Source organism: Phocoena sinus, chromosome 1 (assembly GCF_008692025.1).
Source record: "Phocoena sinus isolate mPhoSin1 chromosome 1, mPhoSin1.pri, whole genome shotgun sequence".
Lineage (NCBI taxonomy): Eukaryota > Metazoa > Chordata > Mammalia > Artiodactyla > Phocoenidae > Phocoena > Phocoena sinus.
In genome coordinates this window covers 131,574,092-131,593,320 of record NC_045763.1, presented here as the reverse complement: position 1 = coordinate 131,593,320, position 19,229 = coordinate 131,574,092, and the positions used below count along the sequence as shown (strand labels likewise).

The 19,229-nt window shown below is 47.3% G+C and overlaps 1 protein-coding gene across 1 annotated transcript in view; it reads left to right on the top strand.

Annotated features, from left to right (window-relative positions):
- Positions 1 to 14,411, top strand: part of KIAA0040 (KIAA0040 ortholog) — a 35,102-nt gene extending 20,691 nt beyond the window's left edge. The window contains exon 3 of the mRNA XM_032603974.1: positions 13,556 to 14,411. Coding sequence (XP_032459865.1) covers positions 13,688 to 13,987 — 300 coding nt within the window. The 5' untranslated portion in view covers positions 13,556 to 13,687 and the 3' untranslated portion in view covers positions 13,988 to 14,411. The remainder of the gene's footprint in view (positions 1 to 13,555) is intronic.
- Positions 14,412 to 19,229: the final 4,818 nt, after the last annotated feature.

The following is a 19,229-nucleotide window of genomic DNA, read 5'->3' as shown; positions in this document are numbered from 1 at the left end:
CCATAGCGTGTGGCACACGTGGCAGGCTATCAAATGCTTGACAGATGAAGGATTGGTGAATACCCCTCAGTCCTAGAAGAGAGAAGTCCTCAGCGTCTGTCCAGAGAATGGCAGCTCTAGAGCATAGCAGTTACAGCAGGGTCTTTTGCACTTTAGTAGCTCTATGGCCTTGGGCAAATTACTTAGTCTCTGATAGGCTCGGTTTCCTCATCTGTATAATGGGGATTAAAAGACCCGCCTCCTGAACTGCTGAAGGAGGCAATGTCTGTAGAGCCTTGATTACACATGCAGAGTTGCGCACTTAGTAAGAACACAACAAATGGTGGCTTTTGGATTCAACAGATCATTCCCTGTTCCTGTGAAAGGTGATAAGATATTATGCCAAGCCTCTGTTTTTGAGGCTTTGGCCTCCTGAGGTATCTATGTCAAAAGAGGCCAGTCAAAGGAAAACAAGTGAGCATTCTAGCTGAAATGAAGAGAAGAAAGTTGATAGTGATGGACAGAACAAGGCATCCCTAAGAAACTAGATCCTGGAGGTCAGGAGGGCTGAAAGAGGGGCAGCAGCTGAGAACGAATGGAAATACAATTAGCAAAAAAGCAGGGGGAAGGCAAATGAGTCTGCCCTGATTCCTAGGATTGGCTGACTCACTCCCACCGGTTCACAGAAAAGTTGATCAGACTCTGCTTATGAATTCTGTAATGAATGGATGCTTTTGTCTTTCACACAATATGAGTAGTATAATAACAAATAGGGTGTTATATGGTTTTCAAGGCAATTTTAAGGCCCCCACTGTGTAAAGTGTACTTAGCCTACACACTTTACACACATTGTCTTTACACGCGTCATTCACTCGCTCACGCACTCATTCATTCATTCATCCATTCAACCAATACTCATTGCCAGCCCACTTTCTGCCAGACACTGTTCTGGGGAGAAAGAATGAAATGATGTAGCACAGTGGAAGAAACACCTCGCCCTCAGAGAAGTGTGCTCATATCTCTGTTTACAGAAGAGAAAACTAAACTCAAGGTGCTTAAGTGGGTGTTGCCCAGACTCCACGCCAGTGTCAGCGAAGGAGGCAAAATTCTATTTTTTTTTTTTGAGGGATAACTTTGTTTTATTTTGTTTTCATCTTACTATATCATTTTTTTAACATCTTTAATGGAGTATAACTGCTTTACAATGGTGTGTTAGTTTCTGCTTTATAACAAAGTGAATCAGCTATATGTATACATATATCCCCAAGGAGGCAAAACTCTCGGTGCATGTTTTCTGGTTTAGGAGAAAAATCAGGAAGTTATCATGATGATCTAGGGACATAAACATGAGGAAGTCTGTAACTTGCTAACAGGCTGGGGGTATTGCATTAGATCACATTTAGCACAGCTGGAATTTTCAGAGTATCGGAGAGACACGATTTTTAGTGTTTAATCCTAAGAGTGACTGAAAGCGACTAATTATTGTCAGAGTCTATGACATGGACCCTTTGGAGACAATGTAATTAGGGAAGAGGATGGAGAAGAGAGAGGGAAGAGGGCAAGAGAAAGAGTAAAGGAGAATAAAGTGTCTAGACATGTTAGGCCATCCATAACAGAAAGTCAAAGAAAGCCTGGATGAAAACCCTTTTAAACTCCTTTAATTGTTCTTATTCTCTAATTATTTTCCCCACATTCATCTTTGAGTAGAGAGAAGGTGTCGTTTTCCTCCTCTGTATTTCCTAGCATAGCTTAATTAATACTTGATTGATTGAAAGATTGACTCATTTGAACCTGGAGTGAAATGGAGCTTTTTAATTTTCTTTCTGCTGAACCTGAAATAGAGCATATAGTAATTAGGAAAGGATCCCTTGTTATCAGAAAGTCCCAGCCACAATGAGCTCTCTGTAACTGAGCAAAAGGAAGGTAGATGATTATTTAGGAGTTGATAAAGCACACTCCCCACTCCCTTCTGCTTTCAGTGATATGGGAGTTTCTTGATCATTATTTCCTCCTTAAATGAGTTACTTGGCTGGAAGATCCGTCTGGATGGTGGGCTAAATGGTGGATAATTGTCATCAAAGTCTGGCCACAGATGTGACTGATGGCCTCTTTTCTATGCCTTTCATTGCCCCTGCTCTCTCTCCAATGACCTCGGTTGACTAATTTACATTTTTTTTCAAGATCTCTTTCCTTTTAGGACCCTTGGGTTAACCAGCATGACTTCATTCATTCATTCAGGGACATTCCCGACTCTGAGTATCTATACAGAATAAGACAGGCAAGGGCCCAGTTCTCACTGAACTTATTTTCCAGAGCAGGAAGAGAGTCCATAAATGCATACACTACAGTGACAAAAGCATCACGTGTGACTCCGAAACTTTAGAGTGGGAAGAACTACCAAGGCCATAAGACAGGATGGTGTGCTAGAGGTTGATGGGGGCTAGGCTTCTTAGATGACTTGGTCAAGAAAGGCTTCGTGTTGAGGTAACATCTGTGGTTACAAGTGAGTGGAAATGCCTTTGTGTGGAACTCTGCATGTTAGGAAGCAGTCGGCCACGTCAAGATCTGAAAGAAAATGTACCAGAGGCACAAACAAGGTCCTGAGGGGTGGACAGCTCTGAAGTAGGTGTGTCCAGGGCACAGCAAGTGAGAAGGGGTTACAGGATGAGATTAGAGATGGAGGCAGAGCCAGCTGATGGAAGCACTTGTCGGGTATTTTTATTCAATACTTTCCAGGCATTGGGAAGCTGTGGCGGGGGGAGGGGGGGGCTCGTGTGGGGAGAAGACGCTATAAAGAGGGAAGAGTAGAATCAGAGAGCCTGGTTAGGAAGCTGTGCAGTAATCCAGGTGAGGGGTGATGGTGACCTAGCCATGAAATGGACAGAAGTGGATAGATGCGGGATATATTCTGGAGATAGAAAGGATGAGACCAGCTGAGGGGTGGGAGTGGTGTGAAGCAGGAGGGGTACATGAGTCTCCTGGGGCTACCGTGACAAAGTACCACAGGCTGGGTGGCTTAAACAACAGAAATGTATTGCCTCACAGCTCTGGAGGCTAGAAATCTGAAATCAAGGTGTTGGCAGGGTTGGTTCCTTCTGAACCAACAGCCTTCCTTCTGAAAGCTGTGAAGGAAGGATCTGTTCCAGGCCGCTCTCCTTGGCTTGTCAACAGCCATCTTCTCTAAATGCCCCTTCATTGCCTTCCCTCTGTGCACGTCTACCTCTATGTCCAGATTTCCCCTTTTCATAAGGAAACCAGCCATATTGGATTATGGACCCACTTTACTCCAGTATGACCTCATCTTACCTAATTACATCTGCAAAAATGCTGTGTCCAACTAAGGTCATATTTTGAGATAGGGGTTAGGATTTTAACATATAAATATATCATATATATATATATGATTCTTTGTGCTTTTCTGTATTATTTTAATTTTTCAAAGAAAACAAGTAATTACAATGCAGTCAACAAGGGCTGTGATGGTAGGTTATTGATTGGCTCCATGAGAGCTCAGAAGAGAAAGAAATGGATTCAGGGAGGTCTGCAGGCAGAGGACTGACAGTCACAGAAGACCGCCCAGAGGAGGCTGGAAGGACAAGGAATTTCCCTGTGAACGGACCAAGGGAAGAGGTGAGAAGACATTGCAGGCAGGTGGAACAGCACGTGCCAAAGAACGGCAGTGTGAGACAGCCGGATGCTCGGGAGAATGTGAAGAAATGTGGCAACAAGGGTGGTGGTGGGAGACGAGGCTAGGGTGAGAGCAGAGACCAACAGCTCACAAGCGATTTGTCCCCCTCGCTAAGGAGTTGCGATGATCATGCAAGTGACGAAGAGCCAAAGACAGGCTGAGCAGGGGGAGCATGAGCCCATTTGGATTTTAGAAGATGAACTGAAAGAAGGAAAACTAGAGAGCAGTCTGAGGGCTTGGACAAATGCGATAACAACGAGGGTGAAGAGGAGGGTGCCTGTGCTCCTCGGGGTCCTTTCTCTGCTTCTCCAGCCTCTGCCCTCTATACTCACACCACCAGAGCTGCCTGGCTTGAACCCTGCTTCACCTCCGGCGCTCTTGGGCTCCAGCTCTCTCCTAGATTATGCCAAGCTCTTTCCCAGTCCGGGCCTTCGCCCTGCTGTTCCTGCCACCTGTGCACAACTGGACCCTTGTCATCCCTCCAACCTCAGTTCAAAGTCACCTCCTCAGAGGCCATGCCGACTGTTTGCTTTATAGCCCCAACAGCATATCTTGGCTTCTTTGTTTGTGCACCTGTTTACTATCTGCCTTCTCCCTGCAGAAAGTAAGTAGCTTTACCATATCTGCATCATTTGTGACAATATATGCAGTGCCTGGGAAGGAACTGACACATACTAGGAGCTCATTAAATGCATTGGCAGAAGGAAAGAAGGGAGAGAGGGAAGGAACAAAAAGACAGTTTGGTGTGGGGGAAGGATGGAGGCTCATGTCCCACTCTGCCCGGTGATATGAGATCCACGGGGGGTGAAAAGGCTGTATCCACACCCTCATAGCGCTGCTTCTGAGTGATGCCCGTACATGTTTTAATTCTGAAATGGTTGCTTGGAAAAAGAATGATGAGTGTAGTAAGAGTCTCCTTACTACAGGAAAACTATAGAGAAAGGAGAAAATAAATGCCTTTTAAAGGAGACCTAAAGAATCAGTCATGACTCCAGAACCATCCCCAATTCTGAAAAGGCAAACAAATTCATCATTAGCTAAGAAGTTGAGGGTGTTTCTTTGGCCAGCCTATTCCTTTGGGGTCAAATAATAAGGGCACACATCTATGGCCAGGCGTGGCTCCAAGAGGCTCTACATCTACTGACTCATTTAGTCTTCACAACAGCCTACTATTATCAGCTACATTTTACGAATGAGGAAAGTGAGCCCCCTGGGTTAAGTAACCTGCCCAACGTGATAGACTTAGTGAGTAGCCGCATCAGGATTCGAACCCAGGATATTTGGTCCCGGAACCGGCACTCTGAAGCACTTAGCTAAACCCTTCTTGGGTCAAAGCTGCACCACAGAAGAGTTGTTAAATGTATCACATATTTGTTATAATCATTGCCAACGTTAGCTTTTTGTCACTTGTATAAGGTAGGATGGGCTAATTGCCATAGCGAATAATCCTTAAATCTCAGTGGCTTCCCCCAACAAAGGTTTCTTTCTCATTCATTCCACCGTTCACTGTGGTCAGCGAGGTGCTCTGCTAGCAATCATTCAGGAACATCTTCCATCTCTGCTGTCCCAGGGGCCCTGGAGTCCTCCCCTGGGCCCTTTGCATCTGGCCAGCCAGTGAGCAAGCAGAGAGAGAATGTGGAGGCCCTTGGGGGAGATTTCAGGAGCCAGGCCCACGTTCCTTTGGCCAGAACTCAGTCACACAGCTCCAGAGGTGTCAGGGGGCTGAGAGGCATAGACTAGCCTGAGCCCAGGATGAGGACGTGGTGGGCATCTTGCCTAGTGCTGCCTCAGTAGTTACCTGTGCGGACTCCTGTAGGGGAAACCTGGTAGGAGGGGTGCTGGAAGTCAGAAGACATTGGTTCTGGCCCTGAATCCACCAGTTGTCAACTGTGTGACCTCCAGCAAGTCACAGCTTCTTTTGGTCCCAGATTCCTTATCAATAAAGTGAGGGAACCCAACCAGAGGACCCATCTCTGGATCCTTCCAGTTCAGAATGTCTACATGACAAAGCATCATCTTATTATTTTTAATAACCATGGTACCTTAATCGTTTCTGTACTGATGACCTATTTGTGCTTTTGTTCAAAATTGCAACCATAATTATAACATTGATTCTGAGGGAGAATACTACCTATTTTCTTCTAATCCTCAATATCTAGTTCCACACCACGTATGCATACTCTGGGGGGAAGAAAGGAGGATCCAATTTTGTATTTGGACTAGTTACTTGAAGCAATTAATTAAATTGGGGGAAATACAGACATCCATTTCATCATGCCTTTTTAAGTTAGGTTTTAAGTTATAAGCGTAATATTCCACTAGCAGATTATTTTCTGTAATCTGACAATTTTTATACAAAACAGTACTTACATCTATTAGAGGGCATCTGAGCGTGCCAGGTTAGCAAGGTGAGAAACATCAAGAAAATATATATCCAGAGCAGCAGAGTTAATAACTGCTGACCGAGGTTCCACCCGCGCCCTAGCTGCCAGAGAGCCTTGGTTTCTGAAGTGTGTGATATTGTAACCACAGGGATTTTGCAAGGACTGCAGGGTAGTTTTGGGAGCTGGGACAAGGTTTGGGCAGGCAGAGTGGAGAGGCCTGGGGCTGAAAAAGAGGTTTTAAACCCTCAGGGGATGATGGCAAGAGTCAGGTAAAGCCTGTTGGATGGGATTCCTATTCTAGGAATATATCAGAGTTGGAGACCAGAGAGGAGACTAGGGCTAGAAGAAGAAGAGCAGAGCACAGCCCAGAGACAGTCCTCATGTCCCTCCGCCTGACAGTTCTCTCACCACATCCGCTGGAGAACACCCAAGTCAGGCACTTATCCCACCCAATGCCACCACCCTCACCCTGGTCCCAGTGCCATTTTCCCTGAACAACTGCAGTCGTCTCCTCCCCCTCCTGCCCTTGCCAATCTGTTCTCTCTCACCCCAGTGACAGTGTTCTTTATGAAACACAGATCTATTCTGTTCCCTCCTTGCTTGAAATCCCATGGCCCTTACAGTACACACCAGCCATTGACATGGATCAGAAGGCCCTGAAGGTGTAGGGCCACCTGCCTCGAGGGCTTCACGTCACCCCACTGTCACCCCCACTCACTGCTGCTGCGTCCATCCACACTGTCCTTTCAGGTCCTTTGCAGGAGAAGCAACAGGTCCAATTGTTCATCTGAAAAAAACACAATGAACAGATTATTTCCTGTGTTTCCAGACGTTGGTGTGGGGGGAGAATTTATCATGTATTAACAATTGAACTCACTGCTTTAAATTTAGAGGCACTTCATCTGAGAAGGTATTGGACAGTTGAAAGAAAACACATCACACATATTACTTGAAAGTGCTTTAGATAAGTTTAGTCTATGTCCTCGAGAGTTTTCAGACACCCTGACCACATGTTTGCTGTTTTTGTCATTCAGATCTTAGTGAAGCCATCCCCACCCAGAGCCTGCCCTGGCTTCCCTGATGGGTATCACTCACTTTCACAGCATCCCGGGCTTCTCGTTCATAGCAACTATATACTTACACACCGGTCTGCAGGGTTCTTTGATGAGTGTTTGCTTCCCACACCAGACTTTGCGCAAAAAAGGGACAAGGATTGAGCCTGCCTGCTCCTGGATACCCAGGACCCAACACAGTTCCCAGCGTGTACTAGGTGCCGCATAAGTAGTCCCTGAAGGAATGACTGAGCAGACTCTGTCCTGGTTGTCATTTCCTTTTCACCTCTTAATCCCCTCCAGGCCAGCTTGCTTACTCCTTCCCCTGCGCTGCTCCCATGCCCTTTACACAGAGTTTGACCACAGGACACTTGATCACACTGTGCTTCTGCTATTTTTTTTTTTTTTTTTTTTTTTTTTTTTTTTTTTTTTTTTTTGCGGTATGCGGGCCTCTCACTGTTGTGGCCTCTCCCGTTGTGGAGCACAGGCTCCGGACGCGCAGGCTCAGCGGCCATGGCTCACAGGCCCAGCCACTCCGCGGCACGTGGGATCTTCCCGGACCGGGGCACAAACCCGCGCCTGAATCGGCAGGCGGACTCTCAAACACTGCACCACCAGGGAAGCCCTGCTTCTGTTATTTTTGTCTTTGCTCCTTACTAGACAGGGAGGAGCTCAGGATATGAATGCACAGGCCCAGACACATAGTGGGTGTTCCATGAATACTTATTGCATTGAACTGTGACCTCCACGAGAGTAGCTCTGGCCCAGATGCCCTGACTACACAAGAGCAAGAAGTAACACCCAAGGAGGCTCCCTGCAGCAGGCCCTGGTGCTGCTGTGTATAAAAATAAACCTCTTGGGCTTCCCTGGTGGCGCAGTGGTTGAGAGTCCGCCTGCCGATGCAGGGGACACGGGTTCGTGCCCCGGTCTGGGAGGATCCCACATGCCGCGGAGCGGCTGGGCCCGTGAGCCATGGCCGCTGGGCCTGCGCGTCCGGAGCCTGTCCTCCGCAACGGGAGAGGCCACAACAGTGAGAGGCCCGCGTAACGCATAAAAAAAAAAAAAAAAAAAAAAAAAAAAAAAAAAAAATAAACCTCTTTCCCACCTCTCCTCGCCCATGATCCATCCATCCTCTCACTCAGCACATGGCTTCTGAGCTTACAGAAAAGGGTCATCAGCTCAACCTGCTCATTCAGCAGTTTTTGAACCTCATAATTGTCCAGAAACACTTGGGTTGTTTGTTATAAACATAAATTCCTGGGCATACCCTAGACCTACTGAATCAGGGTCTCCAGGAGTGTAAGTCGGGAACCTGCATCCTTTAATCCCTTGGTGACACACTTGGTGACTCCCTTCCCTGGCCAGAAGGCCATCCTGCCATCACCTGAGATCTTTGGGTGAGGAGATAAAGCAAGCACAGTGATGACTACAACACAAGAAGGGAAGGTCTTTGCCCCCAAGTTACAATTATGAGGTGGCCCCCCACACATACCCAGGAGTCTGCAGCTGCAACAGAGGAATCTTCTAAGGCTCTGAGAGAAACCTGACCCTCCTGCTTCACCCCACCCCCTACAAGAAGGCCAAAGGTTTAAACCATTTGGAAATCACTCTGAAGAAGGTTTCAGGGATTTCAATTGGGTGCCATCATGATCCTTATCATTAGCATTTCTAGAAAGCATTTGCTATCCAACAGACACATTCTTCAGCTTCACATGTATTATTTCACCTAACAAACAGAAATTACAAGAGGCTGGTGCAAAGTAGAATGCCCTTCCCCCTTCTTGGGGAGCTCCAGAAGCAACAGCAGTCTGAGGGCCAGCCCTAGACATAACTCTGGAGCAGCTCTTGGCTCTCAGGGATGGATCAGACATCCCTGTGGCAGGAGCCATCCCAGTACACTTCCAGGGGTTCCAAAGCCTGGAGGGAAGCTGGGGCCTGCAGAGGGCTAGGTGCTCTCCCCAGGTCTCACTTTATGAGCCCAACAGTCCTCCAGACACCATTAGATGTTCCCCAAGCGACCCTTTTCCATTCCTGCTGCTGGATGCCAGAGTCTAGAATTACAGCCACAGAACTGCAGACCAGTTCTAAGCAGGGAGGTCACCTGTGAAGCCCTTTTCATTTGAATGGCGGCGGGGGGGTGGGGTGTCCATGGTTCTCTGGCCATGAAGACAGGGCTACAGGTGAGGGATGGGGAAGAAGAGCTCAAGGCTAGAATTAGTCCACTGTTACGGGGAGATCATTCGCTATTTTATAGATTATGTTTTATAGTATTTTACAGTTTACGAAATGCATTAAACATATTGAGCTCTTAATCTTCAAAACCTCACTACAAGGGAAGCTTATTAGCTTCATTTTGTAGCTGAAGTTCGGTAACTGGCCAAGGTCACAAGAGTTGACCCAGGGCTCAAACCCAGGTCTTCTGGCTCCAGGATCTGTGCTCTCCATCAACACCTCACATGCAGGCAGACAGACGCTTGTGGGAAGAATGAATGGATGAAGGACTCTCTCCCAGCTAGATACTATGAAGGATATAGAGATGAATACTGCTCACTTTCAAGAAAACTGAAAGGACCTTTTCCCCTCTTCTCCCTCCTCATAACCACCCCCATAACCACAATCAAGGTTGGTTAGCACCTACTGTTGGTTTTACAAGAATAGATGAATTGTTTTTCAAACAGTGTGGGTGATACTTGAGAGCCAACCAAAGGATGGGGTCTCCCGAGAGCATTTCTAAGGCTCAAAGTTAGCTCGTTTTGCAAAAACGTTCATAGAAGCTCTAACTTTTAATTCATACCACCAAGGAGATATTTGATTGTTTCCTGGAAATGCTAATAATGAAAAGCTCATAAATACTAATGAAACACTGTAGATGAGCAGCGCTTAGCAAGTAACGTGGGGGGCCTAGAAGAGAATTCTTAGATTAAAAAATATAAACAATACCTTTTAATTGAACTTTCCCCAGACAGGGTTCCCAACTATTAATGAATACTCTCTTTGGCTGTATGGAGAGTAGACGCAATTAAGTACCTTTAGGAATCCAGAGGTGAATTACTGACTTAGCTTTAGCTTGAAAAGAAATCTGCTTACTCACAGGCTATTTTAGGTGCCAGGGGATGGATGAGTTTGAGACAAAGGTTGGGATGGGTGGGAGGGCCTGGAACATTGAACTAAAGAAATAATTCAAATGCATGCTTTTATTTCATCCAACTAAGGATCCTAAGATGGAATTTGCTTCTTCTATTTGCCTTCTGGCATGATCCCTCAATGATAATAAGATCCCTGGAATGTACGAGGCTCCATGATACCAGAAACCTTATCATTGTCGTTCATTCCTGAATCCTCAATACCTAACAGTGTGTGGCACATATTAGGTGCTCAATAAATGTTTGCCAAATGGATGAAACATCTTCTCTTAAAACACCTACCAGAGGTTTTCAGATTCTGTTATCTTTTCCTGAAGGGCAGCTCTGATCACAACATCCTCCTGTTATAAAGCCCCCCAAATAAACACACCCTATGAAGGCCCCCTCTACCTTGGCCACAGCCTACAGTCCTTCCCTCTCCCACCCTGAGCTCCAGGCTCACCAGAAGGCCCCTCGTTCTCCTGCTGATGTTCTAGAATTTTCACTGCCTGGAATCTCTGAACATCCTTTTCACACGTTTTTCTGTCAAGAGCCTACTCATCTCTTAAGATGCTCTATTCTCAAGTGGCTCTGCTTTTATGAAACCGCCCTAATATTCTCCAAGGGCTTGATGCCCTTCTTCTCCCTCCCTTGCTGAACCCAAGAATGGGCTCTGATTCACATATGCTCCCCACAGAGACCAGCACGACCCCCGGCACAGCAAAGTTTGTCTGCAAGTGTTGTCTGCTGCTGTCTAATTGAATCACAGAAATGCAGTGCAAGGAACATCTGGCCCCCGAAAGTGTACGTGGAGGGTCAGGTTAGAGAAAAGCACCTAACAACAGAGCAGAAAAATCCCTCTGGATGGGCCAAAGAATACTGGGCCACGCAAGGCTGAGGTCAAAGCAAAGCTTACAGCAAAGGGAGAAGGAGAACCCAGAGGAGAGGCAGGCGGTGTGAGAAGGAGCAAGCAGCGAAGTGGCCCCGCTCAGGGGCTATGCGGAGACCAAGGGTGGTTTTCCTCTATAAAGAGCCTGTATGTTTGCTGGTGTGTGGCAGGTCCATGGCGCGAGATGTGCCCAGACACTCAGAGGGGCTCAGGCAAAGCCTCCAGCAAGGAGATAACTTCTCAGGATGTTCTTCTTTGTTGCATGTTGAATTTAAGTTCAGGTGCCGTATGCTTTCTATAAACCTCCCCTTGGGCGGGAGTGGATTTTTACTCTATGTATCTTCACGCATTTGTGAGGTGTCTGACAATGCAAAGTAAATCTCTTTGTAGTCTTCTTCTGCAACAGACGGGCATAAATGTTTCAGTCAACCTGAGGGATAGCAAAGGATTGTAAGATTCGACAAATTCTGGGCTACTTGCCAAAAATGGGTTAATTCCACACGAAAGAATAGGAGGCCCAGAGCAACACCTGTGAGCAGCTCACCCCTTGGGGATCAGGGGCCAAACCTCCCAGAATCCATAAGCCCAGCTGTGCCACTCCCTCACTGTGTGACGTGTGCCTCCGTCTCTTCAGCTGTAGGGTGGGGGGAATAACTGTACCTCTTTCATAAGGTTGTGATGAAGACTAAATGAGTCGATAGGTGCCAAGTGCCTAGAACAGTGCCTGGCATATAATAAGGGCTAGCTTACAGCATGATGTCAGGCTCCATGGGCCAGATGGCACAGGTACCAATTTATACAATTGCATAAACTGTATAAATAATGTTATGAGGGGATAGGTCCACATGCCTGCAGACCAGGACGGAGATCCTGGGTGTGCCTGGATGGATACATGGGCACTGGGTACATAGGACAGTTATAGAGTGTGTTATCCAAGGAATTAGACCCCCAAGGACAACCGCTGGGACACCACGTGTAACACACCACCCAGGTGTGTAACACACACATTTATGCTCCAGTGCAGGAGAACCCAATAAAGCCCAGACTTCCAAATGATTCTGGACCCAGGTCCCCCGGTGCTTCCCTCCATTCACAATGCACAATCCCATTGCTCACTTAAAAGATAATTTACATGAAGGTGATTTAGAAAAGTATCAAATAAAATATAAAGTCATCATCCTTAGTTTTTCTGCTCACCCAGCAGCCTTAGGAGAGTACTGGACCCATTGTTCAGAGGTCTGGGTGTTCATCACAGCTCTGTGTGTCCTCAAACATGGCACCTCAACACTATGGGCCTCAGATTCTGCATCTTTAAGTGAGAGAGCTGGTCAGGATGCTTTATAAGGTCTACAGCCTAGGCAATGTCTTTTTTATTTTCCTGAGCAATGTCTTATGCCAAGAGGTCTCTTCAATTTCTTTGAATTATCCTTGTCCTCCAAGTCTTGTTTAGACCCGAGAACCTGTGGATTCCAGAACTGAAGGTGCCTCTAAGACCTTATACTTGAGGGCTGAGGCCTGAGATATAGGTAGAGAGTTGGAGAAGGTGCCACAGGAAGAGGGGCCACTCTGGACAAGCAACCAGAACAGTGCCGGCTGTAAGCTGAGCTCAGAACAGGAGTAGAGAGACATCCAGGGACCTCATCGCTGTTTCCAAGCACCATCACTGATCAGCCTGCAAAACTCTTTCCACTGCAAAGAAAGGGAACAGGCAGGGAAGGAGACTTGGGAATCTTTGGCTGGGGGACAGAAAGCAGAGACAAGGGTAATGAGGGAGAGGAAGGTAGAAACAGAGAGAACTGGTTTCCCACACAAAGCACGACGAGGCACAGGAGTGGGGTATAAGGAGGGGGGAGACACAGAGCAGGGAAGAGAGCATGAAGGGACAGCAAGGAAGGCAGGAGTGAGGCAGGATGAGGACTGATGACCTCCTAGCCTGGGGAGGTCCAAGTCCCCTATGACAGCCAGCAAGACTTGGACATTCTATCTTGTGCTTAAGCTTTAATTAGTGTTGAAAACGGCAAGTTCATAGAAGGTCAGATATGGAGCTGTCCTGTGGGGAGTATGTATTCAACACCTATCAGGTGAGCTGCAGTGGAGAACTGCTCCTGTAGAGGGTCCAGGGACCCTTAACCAGAACACTGTGAATACACACATTGATTTACTTATCTGACAATTGCAGAGCACTTACTATGTACCAGGTCTGATATGCTATTAATTTTTATATCCTAAGCCCCATACAGTTGTACATAGCAAGAACTAGTTAATACTTAATTGACTAAATGCATGTGTTTATCTTGTTATAGAGTCTCAATATAATTTCAGTGAACTCTGGAAACCTTTGATTTCCTCCCATTTCCTAAGCCTAAAATCGATGATGTTATTAAAAATCACAGACCATTCCCACTGCGTATCTCTTAAATTATCTGTTTTTCTCTCTTTAGGTGCTATCCGTGGCATGCCCAAACCCAAAGCTGGTAGAGGAATAAGTTACAAGTGGGCAATTCTGCAACCTGTCACACCCAGGCCTTGCTGGTGAGCTGAGAGGCTCCTCTGGTCCCATCTAGCCAAGCACCATGGAGAAAATAAGCACCTTCTTTAGCGCCATCTGGGACACCATCTCGGCCAAACACCAAGAGGCCCTCTTCAACAGCATCTGTCTAGGCATCCTCCTGGGTCTGCCCCTAGTGGTGATTATCACCCTCCTCTTCATCTGTTGCCATTGCTGCTGGAGCCGGGCAGGCAAAAGTGGCCAACAGCCAGAGCGAAACAAGGGGAAGAAGAAGAAGAAAAAGAAGAAGGCTGAAGAAGACCTCTGGATCTCCGCTCAGCCCAAGCTTCTCCAGATGGACAAGAGGCCATCACTGCCCGTCTAGTTAGACAGGAGGCAGAAGTGTCCTCCCCTGGGGGCTCAGCTGCCTTCCAACCACACACAGGGTAGGGAGGAGAAATCCCTGAAGTGATGCACTCACATCCACAGAGGAGCTACTCAACCAAGGAGCAAACCTCAGACTGAGTATCCCCACGGAGGACATTCCCGGGGAACACATGGACAAGTCTTAGGTGCTGTCTCAGCATCTGTGTGTCCAATAGCAATGCTCTTTACTACAGACTCAGGCATGCCTTCCACCCACCTCTGGCACATTCCATATGCAAAAGCACAAGGAACATTTATCCATACATCTTGACATATGTCCCAAATGCACACATGCACACCACACACACACACACACACACACACATTCAGGCAACAGGTACCTGGACAAGTATATACTGTTCATCAAATGGTCACTGAATGTCTACTTTGTACAAGGCACTAAACAAGGCAGTACATTATCTGCTCTTAGAAAAACATCTCATAGGAAAGCCTGGCAGACCCGGGCACACATGCACAATTACATAACCAGACAAGAGGCCTACGCACTGTCAGTGCCACACACCACTCAGGTTAGAGATGTATGCTCTTCTGTTCCCATCCCCACATAGCCTTTTACTGGGGATCTTCATATGAAGACATTCCAGCAACCTGGTACAGCCCCCGTTCCTGTATATTGATACAGACACACCAAGTTCCTGTGCTTCTGACCTCTCACCTGGGAGGAAAAGTTTAAAGTGTGATGGATCAAAATTCATCGAAAGCTATTGTCTCGCACATCATGACAAGGTCCTCAGCACCACTGATGGCTGTTTAATGTAGTCCAAGACCTCTCTTTGAGATGCTACCCTCAGAACCACTCAGCAAGGCTCCCTTCTCTAAGCAAGGACAAACGGCTCCTGGTAGCGACCGCTAGGAGGCTATGGAGACCGGGTGTACGCCATCCACTTCAGTGGACTACCGTTGTATACCTGTGCAATGTATGTTTCACAGATGGGAAGGGGATGCCACCCCTGAGCCAGTGATCCCCTATGAAACCAAAGGTTTTCAGCAGGGAAGGGATTAGGACAATCACAGGTACAGTCTCACAGAAGGCACACTGGAAACAATTTCATAAGGTTGTCATGGGTGCATGGTATGTTGCAGATGGGATGCAGAAGTTACAGAGTTTAAATGAAAGTAGGACGAAGCTATGCAGAGGTTGATCGATATTTATTTTGAAGCTCAGGCAAGCGCCTTGCACACAGTCGGTACTCACAACTGTCTGTGGATGCTGTCGGATATGTGATGATGTTAAGGGTAAACTTGTAACACCTCCCCAATTCCCCCAAGTGACCTTCCCTTCTCAGTGAGCCCACTAACTGCTGCAACAGATGGAAGTTGGGTATCGAATTCCGCAGGAGGGGGGCGCATGTAGGACCAAGGGTCGGGTTGACAAGTCTGCCCTGAGAGCCATGAGGACATGTAAGCTAGGTCCGCAGTGAGTTGAGGAGAGCGTCTTCCCACCGGGCTGAGGTTGGGGGGGCCGAATTAATCCACTCATAGGGTGAACTGGTCGGTATTTTGATTGTATTGTGACCATATCACAAAGATGGATAATTTCCAACTTGGGAGCAGGTTGGGCTCTAAACGTTCATTTGGGTAGCTCTCTTGAAATATTTTCCCACAGAAGCTCTTCTAAGTGGTGGTGAAATTACAACTTAATTAACAAGGTAGCTAAACTATGATATTTATAGAAGCAAAAGCTAAATTCTGAAAGACTGTGTTCATGGAGAAATGTATTCTATTTGTTCACTTGGGCTAGCTGGTACTCAACTGCCCTCCAGGTAAAGTCCAGGTCTAGTCCTATGGAGGGGAGGTGTCTGGTAGCGACTGCTGCACCAAGGCCTTCTGACAGATGACCCTGTGAAGCATAATTCAGGCCTGCTTATATTTTAAAAACAGTCATGTTCACCCTCTCACCCTAAGTGGCCTTAAATACCCTGGGCACTCAGGCTCCTTATGCGTAAACCTCTTTGACCAGAGAAAGAAGCACCCTCTGATGCTCTGTCCCCTTGTCATATGGAGACTTGTCGTAGAGCATCTGGCTGTCCCCTTCACATCCCAGGATGACTTGTCTTCTCCCCACACAACATGCATGTGACTCCCCACATACCCCACTGCCCAGCAGGGTGAGTTACTCTTTCAGTCTCCAACTCCCAGCCCCCCTAAAACGGATGACTTGGGGGAGACGTGGAGGCTGATGGCCGAGACTGGCGTCAGATATAATCTAGGAGAGAGGATCTCCGGGATCAGGGACCGCACAAGTGCCATGGTTGCCTTGACAACCGGCTGCTAGTTTGAATTAAGAGAGCAGTCGGTCGTCATTGCCATGACAAGGCCTCTGTCTCCAGGGGCAGTGCCCCACTGTCTCCTCACAGAATGGACCTGCTCTACGTCCAGGTATGAAACACCCAGAAACACACTTCTCAGTTGCTTCTATACCCAGGTTTGGAGACCCAAACCCTGAAAGAGGCTTATCTTTTTCCCACCCAACCTCCCCGAAAACCTTCACTGGAGTACCGAGAATAGTCCTGGAGTGTGATACGCCCGCAAATTTTTGTTGAATTCGTGGGCGCGTGAAAGGAGCTCAAAGCAATAATTGCAGTCCACTACCATTTCTTCCCACTTCATTCTCATCTTTCTCTCCCCTGTTTTCTTCTCTTATTCCCCTCCTCTCTGGGCACCACCCCAGCTCCATTCTTCTATCCCTCTCCATCTTTACTCCTTCCCAGCCTCTGTCCCAGAACTGCCACTGGCAGCCAGGGGTGCCTCAGGACTGGAGCCTGCTTGGCCCATCTCGGGGAGGTTAAGCTAACAGAGGGCAAAAAGGATGGTAAATAAGAGGCTTCCTAAACCAGCCCAGACTGGGGGAGGAGCCCCCAGGCCCAGGACTTCTGAATGGTCAGAAGAGGTCTTTCTCCCACTGCTTAATGGATTCATTTTGGGTTTCTTGGGGGGAGGGGAAGATGCAGAAAAAAGGGCAGTTACCTCTTCAGGAAGAATACAAATGGTCCAAGTTGTATAGTATTTGTCAGTATTTTTTTTTCTGGAAAATTCAAACAAACCAAGAGAAGAACTTATTTAAATAAAATACTTTGAAAATGAAAAGCCATGCCTGGCCTCCTTACTTATGGAATCAGATAGTTATTTTCTTGACACTGGAGACTACCGTCTCCCAGACATCACTCAGAATGATGGATGCAATGACTTCCTCTGGGACACCAAACGCCCAGCCATCCCCAGGCACTGCCTTCCCCGGCAGAGTCAGAGGTCCAAGGACCAGGGATGAACTCTCGCACCGCTACCTGCAGAGTAGACACCTCAAAGACTAGGCACCCTCAGAGGTGCCAGGTGCAGAAAAACACACTGAAGTTCCTTGGCAACACTTAGAGAACGTTCCCATCAATGAGGTCAATCAATATCCTCTTAAAGGAAAAAGGGGAAAATAGCAAAGACTAAGTAAAAACAGACTTCTGAGTTAAATATGGTGCTGGAAACGGGAGAGACCAAATGCTTCTATAGTAGCTGCAAGGGAGACAGACAGATAAATAGAGGAGAGTAGGTGGACGATACAGAAATAGAGACAGACAGACACACACGTGTACGAGTGTATAAACGTATATCTTTTTCAAGTCGGCCATCGCTTTGCATTGGTTAAGAAATGTAATGAGTTAGATGCTCCTGATTCCTCCCTTGATGATGCTAAGCTGTCATTAAAGCAGAAACTATCTAGAGCAGTGCTGTCCAATAGAACTAGGAATGATGGAAATCTTCCTACCCCGTCCAATATGGTACCATTAGCCATATATGGCTATTTAAATTAATTAAAATTAAATAAAGTTAAAGGTCCAGTAGCTGAGTTACACCAGCCACATTTCACTTGCTCAACAACCACACACGGTTGGTGGCTACCACCCTGGAGAACATGGGCCAAGAAGCTTGTGGGGGGAGGGGTCAAACACGCTGGCAAAGCACCATGTTTACTGCACTTCAAGCACCTAGGCAGCCCCGAGCCTCATCTCTTCCGAGGCAGGCTGATTATTCCTGTTGCTGTACTTGATCCCTGGGCTCCCTTCCCCATCACCACACATCCCATGAGCAACTGAGGACAGAGACCCTTCACTCAGCTCTCTGATCCTTCCTCCAGGACTTCTAAAACTTTCCACCCTGGAGGAAGGAACGTTGCCCAGACAGCATCTGGGAGAGAGGCAGCTGCGGCACACCTGAGCGGATGCCAGAGCTCAGTGCCATCAGCTCCACCTGCCCAGGCTCAGCCCTGACCTTGGGGGTGTGAATGTAAATTTGGACAATGCTACGAGCATTCTCAACTCACCAGAACCCTCTGCACTGACCTCTTGTATTATTTGCCTTTAGTATTATTCCCAGATTCAAAGTCACACGATTACAAGATTGAAGAGTCCCTTTAACACAGCTTGCAGTCTCTGCCATAGGTTCAAAGGGACGTTTTCAAATACCTGTGATACTTCATTCAGGAACAGCCATGCATGCAGGTATCTATCTAACTCCCTCTTGAGACTATTTATTCCATTAACATTTTTTTTTATAAATTTATTTATTTATTTTTGGCTGCGTTGGGTCTTCACTGCTGCGCGTGGGCTTTCTCTAGTTGCAGAGAGTGGGGGCTTCTCTTCGTTGTGGTGCGTGGGCTTCTCACTGCGGTGGATTCTCTTGTTGCAGAGCACGGGCCCTAGGCACACGGGCTTCAGTAGTTGTGGCTCATGGGCTCAGTAGTTGTGGCACGTGGGCTCAGTAGTTGTGGCTCACGGGCTCTAGAGCGCAGGCTCAGTAGTTGTGGCACACGGGCTTAGTTGCTCCGCTGCATGTGGGATCTTCCCGGACCAGGGATCGAATCCACGTCCCCTGCATTGGCAGGCGGATTCTCAACCACTGCGCCACCAGGAAAGTCCCCCCTTTAACATTTTTGATTCTAGTATCTGCCAAGCACATCAGGTGGCAGCAATATAAAGTCATCTGGAGGGGCTCACAGCCTGGCTGTGGGAACAGACAAGCAAAGAGATCATTATAGTACGGTATGGTCACTGCTTCCAAAGAGGGAAGTTTCAAAGCTGGAGTCAGGACAGGCTGTGGGGAGACGGGGGGCGTCACTCAGAAGCTGTCCCCCAGAAGAGAGCTGCAGAGGAGGCCACTGGGAAAGGAGGGCACCATTTGCATCTGCATAC